Source organism: Gracilinanus agilis, chromosome 3 (genome assembly GCF_016433145.1).
Source record: "Gracilinanus agilis isolate LMUSP501 chromosome 3, AgileGrace, whole genome shotgun sequence".
Lineage (NCBI taxonomy): Eukaryota > Metazoa > Chordata > Mammalia > Didelphimorphia > Didelphidae > Gracilinanus > Gracilinanus agilis.
Window position 1 is genome coordinate 415,498,614 of NC_058132.1, and position 14,014 is coordinate 415,512,627.

Here is a 14,014-nt window from a genome sequence, read left to right on the forward strand (position 1 = left end):
TGGTCCTAGGATAAGATCGAGGAGAACCAATCATCTTATCCATGATTTGGATTATGTCACATCAGAGAGAAGGAATACTATTGTTCTTTAAAAATAATGAAGAGGATAGTTTCTGAAAAATCCAGAAAAGATTTGTATGAACTGATATAAAATGAAGTTAGCAGAACCAGGAGAATAATTTATACAACAAAAACAATATTTTAAAGATAAATAACTGAAAGATTTAAGAACTCTGAACCACAGAGTTCAGATCAATGGTCAATCACATTTTCAGAGGATTCAATGAGGAAATATGTCACCCACCTCCTTGTAGAGTGATGGAAGACTCAGGATGCAGATTGAAGTTATTTTTTTAAACTTGGCTAATATAGGAATTAATTATGCTTGACTATACATATTTGTCACTGGCTTTGTTTTTCTTGCTTTCCCAGTGCATGGAGGAGAGGAAGGAGGAGGTAGAAGGAAGAAAATTTACTGCTGAAAATCAAAGAAAGTGAATTAAAAAATAAACTATACTGAAAAGTCAGAAAACTCATGTAAAAGAACAAGAGACTGTCATCATGTGGAGCAAATAATTTCTTAGGCATGACTTTCAGAGGAGTAAGAGAAGCAAAAGTTAGAGATTTAGTGGACTATGTTGCTTTCCAATCAAGTTTAGGTAAGGTATTTGGATGGAAAGTCAACAAGAAGTGCAGAAAAATCTGCTAGATGAGAGAGAGAGAGAGAGAGAGAGATAAAAAATGAGCATTTATTAAATGCTTTCTAAGTCAGATACTTAAGGATGGAGAATACAAAATAAAGAAAACAAAATGGATCCTATTCTTAAGGAACTTACAGGGAAGACAAAAGATACAGGAGAACTGAGGGTACCAAGTGGGAGAATATAAGTTGGGTCAAGGCAGCTGGTGTGGAAGTGAAGCAGATTGGAGAGTAAGTAGGAAGTGAAGAAGCATCATGCCTAGGGCATCTCAAGATAGAACACAGCCATGCCAGTCAGATTCATGTATCATTTAAGAAGCTCCAGAGTGCAGACACCCATAGCATCGGGTATAGAAATGAAACAGACTAGAGAAATGTTTGGGGTCCTGACATATTTATTGTTTCATGTTTCATACAACATGAAATTCAACAATTATACAACATGAAAATATACCCAAAAAAAATCTTCAAAATGTACTTGGACTTGAACTCAGGAGGACTTGGGTTCAAACTATACTTCTGGAATTTATTTATTGTAATACTATGGATAAGTCATTTAAACTAAATAGGCTTTAGCTTCATCATTTGTAAAATGAGAATAATAAGAATTACATTATCTGCCTTCCCAGGGATATTGTGAAGAAAGTGCTTTGTAAATTTTATGGTACTATATAAATGTCATCTGCTGATACAAGTAGCTTCAGTGTTGGAGGTGCCATTGTTATGGCTATTGGAAATAATTGCTGCCTTCTTTTCCCATACATCCATTATCTTCCTGATGGTGATAAAACTTTTGATCTAAAATCAGCTTCTCAGGTATTACCAGTTCTTGTTCTATTCCTGATATTGTCCTAGAAGGAGGAGGAGAAAGCCATCAGAGTTGCTGAAAGGTTGGAGCAGCATGAATGAAACAGTGATCCAGAACAAAAATGATGGAAACATTCTGAGCACGATTTTGCTGAATCTGCATTGCTGACCAAAGTGAGGGTGACTGTCTCCTCCCTTTCTCTTGTAAGCCAGATATTTATTTGTATCATTTACTCTCTCACTCCCTGCTTCCATTTTACCTTACTAGATTGTTTGAAAGGCAACTGAAGTTTGGAAATTTTGTTCTTTTTCCAAATGTACACATCTTGTTTTAAATCATTAACCTGTGATAAAGTTGTTGACCAAGAAAAGCCCCAGGCTGTCTGTGTAGCTAGAAGTAAGGAGAAGCAGATTTTTTCTTCTTTAGAGATGAAAGATTTATATTTACCCAGGAAGGCAGAACTAGGGGCTAAAGACACAGGGACAAAAGCAGAGACTTACTAGTGTTATTTTCCACAAGTCTTACAAAAATATTTGAAGGTAAATATGCTGTTCAGTTGTTTTCGGTCATATCCAGTTCTTCATGACATTTAGGGTTTTCTTGGCAAAGACAAACCACTTGTGTGGTTTGCCATTTCTTTCTCCAGCTCATTTTATAGATGAGGAAACTGAAGCAAATAAGGTTAAGTGACTTGTCTAGGGTCATACAGCTGATGAGTGTCTAAGACCAGATTTGAATTTAGGAAGGAGTCTTCCTGATTCCAGGCCTGGGTTTCTTTTCACTGTGCCATCCAGCTGCCTCTTTCACTTACTCTATATTAAAAACCTTATGCCCTGTTCCTTCTATAGAACATTGTGTCTCTTGTATCTGTGCCTTTGCCCAAGTTTGGAATAACCTCCATCACTTAGCATACCTTGCTTCCGTCCAAGTTCAGCTCATACGCCAACTCCTACATAAAACCCTTCTTGATCCTCCAATTTTTATTAGTTCTTATCCTGAAATTACCTTGTATGGTATTTACTTTGTATGTACTCATATGCCTACATATTTTTTGTTTCCATCAATAGGATGTGAGCTCTTGAAAGCTGCGGGTGTTCTGTTTCTGTTTTTGAGGGGATTTTTATTTAAATTTCCTAGCACCTACTATAGTCCCAGGCATATAGTAGGAGCTTAATAAGTGAATGTTGAATGAATGTTGACAACTCTCTCCTTTTTTTATTGTCCCTTCCCTTCCAATCTAACAATTATTTCTTTTTTTTTTTTAAACCCTGGGCTTCTGTCCCAGTAACAACTCTAAGACGGAAGGGCAAGGACGATGCAAACAGAGTTAAGTTACTTGTTCCAGTCACATAGCTAGGAAGTATCGGGTCAGATTTGAACCCAGGTCCTCTTAATTCCATGCCTGGCACTCTATTCACTGTGCTACCTAGCTGTCCCCCCAACAAATATTTCTTAAGGATGTCCTATGTAGGGGGTGCTGTACTAGGTGTTGGGTTTCAAAGAAGTTTGTTCTGTCCTTAAGGAGCTTATATTCCTCTGGGGAGTGGAGAGAATGCTACATGTGAACAGGTAAGCACAATAACATGTATTATGACCCATAATACTCCTTGTAGTGGTCCCATTGTCACCTAGCTCAGGACCCCATTACTTTTTTCTTAGGCTCCTGTCACAATTGGCTCATTTAACTCGAATGACTATCAACTGTATCCTTCTAAGTCTACAGGAATGAAGTCAAAAGGTAAAAAAGAGAGGCTGGACCTACCTTCTATCCACAGAAATATACTGGAAGGCAGGATAGTAGGATGAAGGCAAGAGCACCTGGATGAGCATTTATTTTGACTTTTGGGGCAGCCACTGTACAAAGTTCTGGGAACAAAGCTTAGGTTTGTTGGATTAAAGATTAATATTGCTAGTGAGCAGTAACTTCTTGCTGGGCTCCACCCTGATGTGGGCAGTCACTCTTCTCCAGGTTCTCCTTCTTATCTCCTCTTGAGAGCGAATTTTTTTTACTAATTATGTTTTTGGTCCTGCTAATTAGAAGAAAGATTTTCCTTTTAAATCTAGGAAACAATGAGGAAGGCAAAATAGATGAGGTGATCACCTCCAAAAGGCCAACTTTCAACTCTCCAATCTTTCCTCACTAACACTGCTCAGTTCATTTTGTTTAGGATTGGTCTGGAGCCATGTTTTCTTTCCCCGCCTTTGGGAGACTAGAAAAACATAAATCGTTAATAAATCTCTTTTCTATAGCCCTACGATAAGATTTTTTTCAGGAAAGGTTCCATCAGTTATATTTTAAAAAACAAACAAACAAACAAAAAAAACCAAGAGTCTTTTCTAGATACTTTACTACTTCTCCCTGGTTATTATGGCACAAGGTCAGACATATACACATAGATATCAGTACTATAAAGATTAACCAGTTTTTTAATCTCAGAGAAGTCCTAAAACAAAGCAAAACAAACTTCTGAGCAGTAGTGATCAAAAAACAAGCTCATTTCTCTCAAGAAAGAGAATGAAAGTGGGAGTGAAAAAAAAAGGCAGGTATGTATATTTACCAAAATTATTCTTAGCAACATGAATTATTCCAATAGCTTTATTTCTGTTCCTTATGTCTTCCAGACTGTTTGGTTTTGGGGCTTAGCTTTGCTCTTTCCTGCTAATTCTCTTAATGGTAGCTTTAGCACAGTGACAATTTCTCATTTGGGACCTCCGCCCCCTCAACTGCTCACACCAGTCTCTCTGGTCCTTGTTTCATCTCTACTAACTCTCATTTTTCTTGGGAGAACTCTTCCCCATTTATTCTGTAATAAGGGCCAACTTTTCAGTCAGTCTCCTGGGTCTTTAGGGGCTTAAGAAAACATACATTGGGGAATTCCTATCCACCCACAAGGAGACCCTCAAAGTATTATTACATTCACAAAACATATTTGTATGTAAAATATATAAATCAGGTGTTGCTGGCAGCTGAGAGAAAAAAAGGAAAAGACAGCTAGATGGTTTAGCAAATAGAGCACGGGACTTGGAATCAGGAACACTCATCTTCCTGACTTCAAATCTGATCTCAGATTTTACTAGCTATGTGACCCTGAGCAAGTCACATAATTCTGTTTGCTTCACTTTCCTCAAAGAGGAAGAGGTGGAGAAAAATGGCAAACCATACCAGGTTTCTTTTGCCAAGAAAACCCCAAATGGCGTCATGGAGAATTGAAAATGACTAAAAGAAAAGACTGAATAACATGTAGAAGTCAGTGCTTAAACTGAATCTTAAAGGAAATCAAGGGATCCATTTGACAGAGTTGAGGAGGGAAGAACCTTCCAGACACAGAGGACAGACAATGTAAAACCATGGAGATGCCATGTTGTGTGTAAAAGCAAATTGCTAAGTATAATTGGATCGTAGAGGATAGAAGGAGGAGCAATGGATTGGAAAAGTGGGATAATGCCAAGCTGTAAAGAATATTAAGTGTCAAAGTTTTTATTTGATCATATAGGTAACAGTGTAACTTAGTGAGGAGGGGAATAGCATGGTTGGAGCTATACTTTAGGAAAATTACATTGGTCACAACATGGAGGACTGGAGTGGGAGGAAGCTTGAGGGTCCATATGAGTGGAGAGTAGGAAATCTATATGAAGGAAGTAGATCTAGGAACAAGATTTGACAATGGTTGGGGATGACACTGAAGTCCATCTTGTTAATTATGAAATAGTGATCCTAGGGAAAACAGTGGCAGGGATACATAAAACCAGGCTGGGAAATTGGAAGGTTATAATTGAAATGATTGGGGATGAGAGATCAGGTAGCTGTGTTCTTAGTTGGGAATTCAGTATTGATGGAATTAGAAAAGTAAAAAGGGGAAGGGAGTTTGTAACCACTGGAAAATGATCCAGTCTCTGACACAGCTGTTAGGTTTTATTTTTTTTTCCAGTTGTATAAAAGCAGCTGCCTTGCAACCATTAATCCTATTATTTCTTGACTTTCTCAAAAGGGGTTCAAACTTCTTGCACAATTTCCTTTAAAAAAACTCTGGTATATTGTCCTTTTGCTTTTACATAACATTTACTTCTGAATATACTCCTCACTGCCCCTCTGCACACTTGGGAACATTTCCTTATATGAATTTTAAAAAACCAACCCTGTTCTCTTGCTAATTATTTTACAGTATTGTTCATTAGGAGTCAAGTTACTTAAGGAAGTTTTAGAGTCAAGCATGGTGCTTGTACTCATTATATAATAATAACAAAATGGGTAATGAAACAATGTATAAAGCATTTTGAAATTCTATGTCAATTATAGTTATTATTGTTAACATTTTCCTGTTTGGTTCTTGGGAACCAAGCAATGTAATCTACTGGGCTTATTGTACTGGTGGACCATCGGTTAAGGTTGACCTAAGTAGGTGAGTCCCGTGTCCTTCTATTTTCTAAATTGGTAATACCTCTGGATATGAACACTTGCATATTTGGAGCCAATTTGTTAAGATTAATTAAGTTGAAAAAACCAAAATGATGTATAGCACTTTCTCCAATGTTCATTCTTGAGCCTGGTTTCTTCCACTGTTTGACTATTTTGCTACTGGACTAAATAACTGACCAAATTCCTCCATATTTAAAGCTCCCCAAATTATGATGATCTCATTTGATTGACTAATCAGAAGAGTCCGGGAATTTTTAACATTTTGTGTCATGGACCCCTCTGACAATCTACTGAAGCCTATGGACTCTTCAGAATATTTTTAAATTAATAAGCTTTAAAATATTTTTGAAAATCTGTTATTAAAATACTTATTAAATATTTTGTATATGATATAAAATTATTAAAACACTTTTTAAAAAATCCTCAGACCCATGTTAAAAAATCTATTCAATGGGGCAGCTGGGTAGCTCAGTGGATTGAGAGCCAGGCCTAGAGACGGGAGGTCCTAGGTTCAAATCTGGCCTCAGACACTTCCCAGCTGTGTGACCCTGGGCAAGTCACTTGACCCCCATTGCCTACCCTTACCAATCTTCCACCTATAAGTCACTACACAGAAGTTAAGGGTTTAAAATAAAAAGAAAATTATAAAAAAAAAAAAACCTATTCAAGTTATTTCTTTCTTGACTTCATCAAAGTGATTCACACCTCATGTCACTTCATACCAGTCCCCTGGCACTTTAGGTGCAGAAAAAATAAAGAAATTAAATATTTAACAAAAGATTTACTCACCTATTGAAAAAGAAGGGTCCAAGGTCCAAAGGGATTCATCCTTGATAAAGGACTCATTCAGTTGAGCACAGTTTACCAGTGTAATCCATGACTGTGGTCACAAACCTGAGCAAAGAGCTCTAGCTTTCTCTCTTAGTTTATGAGCTGATGGTTTGTTTTCTTTGCGTGTATGTGTTTTGCATAATATTTTTAAGTGACTGACATTGTTTAAAAAAATTATTAATGTAGTACAGGTTTGCCAACCTGGGAGAGTTGCCAAGAAGAATTTGGACACTAGAAGCAACTTTCACCCAGAGTACACAGGATTTGGATTTTTGGGGAAGAATGACAGGGAGAATTCATCTTGGTCAAGCCATGTGGAGTCACAATGTTTGGCCTGGCTCCCTAGGTGCTTTGTCACTCCCCCTCCCCAAGCTGTGTAGGTTGCTGTTGGAAATAATTTCAGTTGAGAGCTGTAAGCAGCAACAGTAGAAACAGCTAATGGTGGAGTGGGCTGGTGAATCACACATAATCTCTTGACATTTTTCTTTCTCCTCCCCCACTCCTGGCGGGCAAGCAGCCTTCTGTAAAATGTTCAAATATCTACTTTCTGATGCTCTTCCCTTCTAGGGAGGAGCCGAGTTCATAAGAAGGGAGGGGAGAACTTATCCTGTTCCCTACCACCTACAGCCCTTGGTATTCCCAACAGTTTTCCAATTGCTTATTCTAGTTGCAGAAAAGAAAACCAAAACTGGTGGCTACCAAATTCTGATTAGCTAGTGTGTTTTATTTGGAGAGGCACAAATTTGGGGAGAGATTTTGCCTTTGAAAAGATCTGAGACAATTAGACCTACCCTTAAACAGGAATTGAGGTGAGAATGGGGAAAGGAGATGCCGAGAGAAGTGTGTATTATCAACATTAACTCTTATGAAAAACATTAAAGAATGAGCCCCAGAGAGAAAAGCCTAAAATAAAGCTACTGACTCTTTTTGCCATTTAGACTAAGGCCCTGATGCTACAGCTTGCCATCAAAGCTTTTTGACAATTGGATTGCTGGGGATGGTGATGCTTTCCATTTTGCCTCTGGCCCTGGAAGGATTTCTAGCAGCAGACTCAATTCCTCATCAGTCCTGGAGAATGAGGTTATGTATTTATGATTGTTATTCTTAGGACTATTAGCATTATACTTTCTGAAGTGTATTTGGGCACATTACAGTCCAAGATTCTTTTTACATGAATACTTTCAAAAAATGTGTGTGGGCATATTACAGGTGGGAGATCCAACCCAAGATTCTTTTTGTCTCTATGCAAGAACACTAGGAGCTCATTGTTATTGCTACACATGTTCCCTGTCTCACATTCTTTATTACAAGTCTGCTACATGCTGATGCTTTACTTAAATTTAAACAGCATAGTTTTCTGAAATCCAGACAGTTTAAGCAGATGTTTGGTGTAGCCTACACTGCTTTTTTTTCCTTTAGTAAAAAAAAAAAATTAGGATCCTATTTATCCAGAAGAATATATGCTGTTTTAATTGGAAACCATCTGTGATTTCAATTTGAACATGATAAGAGATGCCCTTAATCTGGATAAAACCAAGCCCATTCTCCCCTTTAGATATGATGAAAAAAGAAAATCATAAGGCCAACATGAACATAATTTCTTGCTATTTTGGTTTGATTTAAATTTTTTTATTTAAAGGGGGTTAAATGAGTATTTTGCCAAACCAACCAAGCATTAAAACTCAGAAACAAATTTGTTTGTTTTAATAAATAACAAAATGTCATTTAATTTTATTTAACCTGAACTTAACTCAATACACATTTTAAAAATCTATTGTGTTACTGTACATCTAAAAACAATCTCTATCATTTTATTAGAATGAAGAGGAAAAATGGTCAATGCAATTATAAAGAGACCTTATCCATACTATGGCATGTGAATAAACTGCCCTTCCTAAATATCAAATCTATGAATTTTCTTTTTCCATTTTGCTCATCCTTGTGTAGAATTTGGCTCTAAGTACTATGACCCAGGTGCAATTTTAACTGAAGTGTAGACATTTTACAAGATGTCTTCCTCAACCACATTCTGGAGTGCTTCTAATAAATATAAACCTTTCAGAAACATCTCTGTTGCTTGACTGGTACTCTCTGATATGACTCAACTAACCATTTTCATTTCATCCCAGCTAACTGGTTCAGGCTATTTCATTGTTCTATACTAATCTGTCATATCCATTTGATATAGGACAGCATATATAGAAAAGTTGGGGAATTCCTTTATTGGGATTGGCATGACCTATTTTTGATTGAAGCTTGAGTGAATCAAATGCTTGTTTCAAACTTGAGTTAAATTATTTTATATCAATGGCTTCTTTGCTAGTTTGTGGATATATTTCTGAAAAACATCATTTCTTATTAAAGAATAAATAGATGCTTATTATTGACATTCTTTTCAGCATATTCAAATTACTGCCATATTCCATCACTTAGAAACCTGAGAATGGCTCGCTCTTCATTTCAGTTCCATATCAGTTCTATATTCTTTTCTCAAGTTTGTTCAAATAATTTGATGAAAATGAATCTGCCAGGCACTTGGTATCCTTTCCTTGTGCCCTTAGCTAAAGTAGTCAATCCAAAGTTTTCAGCAGCTTTTACTTCTCCAAGAACTACAATCTTGAGGTTCTGTATGTGCTTAAAGAAAACAGATATCACATTTGCTTTTGTATCTCTTCCAGGTATCTGTGCAAAATGCATGAGGAAAGCAAGATTTTCAACATGGAATTGTTTGCTTTGTACTGTGTTTTGAACAATTATTTTTGGAGATGAGTACAGATTCTTTCCCAATTGTGTCTGATATGGCTAATGTTCTTTAAATCTGCAAAAAAGTGATAACATGAGAAAGGATTAAACAGTAAGAAGTCAACTAATGAGTATATTAATGGACTACTCAATAGAGCACTCACTGTGCTTGTAACTGTCCTGACCATAAATTCCTTTCTGGGGTACTACTGACTTGTATATGATGTCTCCCCCGTTAGAATGTAAGCTTCCTAAGTGTAGGAACTGCTTCACTTTTGCCAATGTTTAGCATAATATTGGGCCCATAGTAATTACTAAATAAAAGGTTTGTATTCAATTATTTTAAATCATGATATTTTTATATCAAATATATTTTCAACTTTATATACAAGTGGTATAACAGTAGAGAGCATCTCTTTCCCTCTTAATACTCTCTCCTAAAAGGTGTGTTCATTCAATAGCACTTTCCCCAAATTCCGAAGCATTGTAGTGGGCAGTTGGGAAATGGAGCTTTGAAAGCTACCATTTTTATCGAACAATTTCAGCCTAAAGAGAATGGAAAAAAAGCAAGCAATTTTCCCCAGGGAATATTTGATTAATTTTCAAAGATATAGTCAAGCAAAATCATATTTATAGTGGGCATTTTATTCAAAAAGAAGGGGTTGAAATTATAAAGGAGCTTCAGAGAAGACTTTTTTTTTTAAGGAAAGGTGATGACTCTAAGGAAAATAAGCTAGAAAACTGTTTTCAATTCTCTACTTGATTATATTTATTATTATTATTTTTTTAAACCCTTAATTTCTGTGTATTGGCTCCTAGTTTGAGGAGTGGTAAGGGTGGGCAATGGGGGTCAAGTGACTTGCCTAGGGTCACACAGCTGGGAAGTGGCTGAGGCTGGGTTTGAACCTAGGACCTCCTGTCTCTAGGTCTGACTCTCAATCCACTGAGCTAACCAGCTGCCCCTCTATTTGATTATATTAATGGAAAAGATAATGGATTCTGAACTTACTGACGCTGTTCTCCAGGCATGGATCCTGTGCAGCACAGTTCCTTCTGTATGAGGCGCAGTAAGAACTGTGTCGAAATAAAAAGATTATTAATCCAGGCCAAAAAACAAGCCAAAACAAAAAAAGATAAAAAAGACATTCTGAATCTTTACAGAAGTGAGGACATTTGCAAGATCTTTATCATTTAAATAGGTATTCTACTTAAAGATTTTTGATCCCCAGTTAGAAACTCCTTCCTCAGATACATTTTTTAAGATCCTTGATAACTGCTACTTCAAATGAATTTTGTTATAATTTGTTCTAATTCAGTAAAAAAAAGTTTTTAGGTAGTTTGATAGGCATGACACTAAATAAGTAAATTAATTTGGGTAGGATTGTCATTTTTATTATATTAGCTTGCCCTACCCATGAGCAATTTTTCCAATTATCTAGTTTTAATTGTGTGGAAAATGTTTTGTAGTTGTGTTCATATAGTTCCTGTGTTTGTCTTGGTAAATAGATTCTTAAATATTTTATATCGTCTAGGGTGATTTTCAATGGAATTTCTCTTTCTAACTCTTGCTGCTGAGATGTGTTGGAAAGAAATGCTGATGATTTATGCAGGTTTATTTTGTATCCTGCAACTTTGCTATAGTTGTTGATTACTTCACTAGCTTTTTAGTTGATTCTCTAGGATTCTTTAAATAGATCATCATATCATCTGCAAAGAATAAGAGTTTAGTCTCTTCACTGCCTACTTTAATCCTCTGAATTCCTTTTTCTTCTCTAATTGCTACTGCTAGAGTTTCTAGTACAATGTTAAATAATAGAGGTGATAATGAGCATCCTTGCTTCACTCCTGATCTTATTGGGAATGCTTCTAATTACCCCCATTGCAGATGAGGCTTGCTGATGGTTTTAAATATATAGTCTATTATTTTTAGGAAAGGCCCTTCTATTCCTATACTTTCCAGTGTTTTCAATAGGAATGGGTGTTCTATTTTGTCAAAGGCTTTTTCTGCATCTATTGAGATAATCATGTGATTTCTGTTGGCTTGGTTGTTGATATGGTCAATTATGTGGATAGTTTTCCTATATTAAACCATCCTTGCCTTCCTGGTATAAATCCCACCTGATCATAGTGACTAACCCTTGTGATAACTTGCTGGAGTGAAAACTGCTACTTCAACAAACAAGATTATCCTTAAGTAAGTTTTGTAAATAACTGACAAAATCCCTTGGAAAATATTTTTAGAATGAATGCAACACCAATTTTAACACCATTTTGATCAAGATAATACTTTAAGATAAAATCAGTCCAATAATAGAAAAGTTACCCCAAGGTAGGAAAATAAATTAAAACAAAGATATTTAAATAAATTGAAATCAAGATTTATCAAGTGGAGGAAAGGCTAGAACAATGAAGATTTACTGTTGAATATGGTAAATTTCAAATATTTTATTTAGAAACAGCCACAAGAGCATCTCTATAAAGATTATCTCTCTGTGAAATGCAAAACAAAACAATTCTGAGATATCTCACACCCACTAGACTGGCTAAAATGACAAAAGGGCAAAATGACAAATGTTGGAGGGGATGTGGGAAAATGGGGATGCTAATAATACAATGTTGGTGGAGCTATGAACTGATCCAACCATTTTGGAGAGCAATTTGGAATTACATCCAGAGAATTATAAAACTGTGTATATAACCTTAGACCCAGCAATATTTTGCTGGATCTGTTTCCCAAGGAGATCAGAGAAAAAGGAAAAGAACACATATGTTTCAAAATATTTATAGCAGCTCTCTTTGTGGTGGCAAAGAATGGGAAATTGAGGGGATGCCCATCAACTGAGGAATGGCTAAACAAATTGTGGTATATGATTGTGATGGAATGAACAGTGAGTGAAATGAGTAAAACCAAGAGATTATACACAGCTACCAAATTACTATTGGAAGAATAAATTGTGACTGTTATCTCCAAAGAGTGAACCGAAAGCCAAAGACATAAGACTTAATTTGTATGAACATGTCTATTTCCCAGATGATACCTTCTGTGATTGGGTAGAGGCTGGGAATTATTATGGAGATATGAAGAAAAATAAGCTAAACACATAAGAGATTTGTGATTTCATCTATGCACAATCTTCCTTTTCTTTGAATATGGAAATGTTTGTTTTATTTGTACAATTTAGAATAAAAAAAGAATTTAAAAAAAGATTATCTCTCTGTTATATGCATTCATCTTTTATTTCCTAGACCTACTGTGAACATACTATACAGTTCGACTGCTATAAGTGACATTAATAAATTGAATATTAAATTTAAAATGAATTTTTTCTCATCCATCTTCTCTCACTTGGACATTAGCAACTCTTTTTTGACTTGAAAAGACTTGCTTCAGAAAACCAGATTTGTTAGTAATCAGATAATACACAAAAATAAGAGTTTCCTTTTGCTGGATTGTAATTGAGATATTTCCTCTGCCTTGTATCCCCTACTTTCCCTCTACCTCAAAGATCTGATTATCTCTGCACAATTATTACCCAGAATTTATGGGATGACATAAACCCCCATGTGAGTGCTCACAATGCTAGTTTCAAAGGAGATAGGATTTCCAACATAATGGGACTTGCATTATAAAGGAATCTATCTAAATTTGAGCTCCCTCTCCTCAGAGCATTTCGTGGGATAGGGAAGAATGTCTCCAGAGGTGTTATTGGGGAAATAGTTCTACTTTAGTTCTTGAGACATCTTCAGAGTAAAAATTCCTTTATAAAAGCTAGGGGAAAAAGCCACAGATATTAAAAAAGACACTTCAGAACCACTCTGCTAATAGAACCCTGAGAGAAAGAGGCAGCTGGCCTTGCTCAGGGAGAGTGAGGCCAGAGTATGTTGTAGTTGTCTCAAAAGAATAAAAATCCTAGTCAAGAAAGAACTGATTAAGCATTTGCTATCTGTTCATTGCTTCTCTCTAGGAGCTGACATTATCTGGATGATAGGGATGAGAGAGCCTAAAGAAATGGGCTGAATTTAGAGAAAATAAAAATGTTTCCTCACACTGTCTCTCCTTCTATTAGCTGGTAACTGCAACCAAAGTCAGGATTTTAGGGGAAAGAGCACCCATATTCAGATTTGGAAGCCACTCCAAAGACTTATATGTATATTTAGAATTAGTGGTATCTCATATAAAAATATATTGTTTTCTTCCTTAAAAACAAAACAAGATAAGTCTTTCTTCCTTGTATGTGACTACTTGCAAATATGGAGCCAGTCTATATTGTAGACTATATTTCCAAAGGTTCCTTGAGTAGACACAATATACAAAGATGGCTACAAAATTCCCCTGGTGTGTATCTGAACCTTTTGTGTAACTAGAGTTTCAAACATAAGAAATATATATGCATACTTCCATTCCTATGAGTGAGTTTACTACAATCAATGTCTAATGTAAACCTTTAATTCCTTGGTTGAGAATTGTCTGGAGTTTCTTCGGACAAAACAATTCTTTACTTGTTGGCCAACTTTTT

At 36.0% G+C, this 14,014-nt stretch overlaps 1 protein-coding gene across 1 annotated transcript in view; it reads right to left on the bottom strand.

The window, feature by feature from the left end:
* Positions 1-8,392: 8,392 nt before the first annotated feature.
* SLC37A1 (solute carrier family 37 member 1) overlaps positions 8,393-14,014 on the bottom strand; it is a 137,019-nt gene continuing 131,397 nt past the window's right edge. Inside the window, exons 18-19 of the mRNA XM_044670259.1 lie at positions 10,507-10,571; positions 8,393-9,573 (exon numbers count right to left, since the gene is read on the bottom strand). Coding sequence (XP_044526194.1) covers positions 9,558-9,573; positions 10,507-10,571 — 81 coding nt within the window. The 3' untranslated portion in view covers positions 8,393-9,557. The remainder of the gene's footprint in view (positions 9,574-10,506; positions 10,572-14,014) is intronic.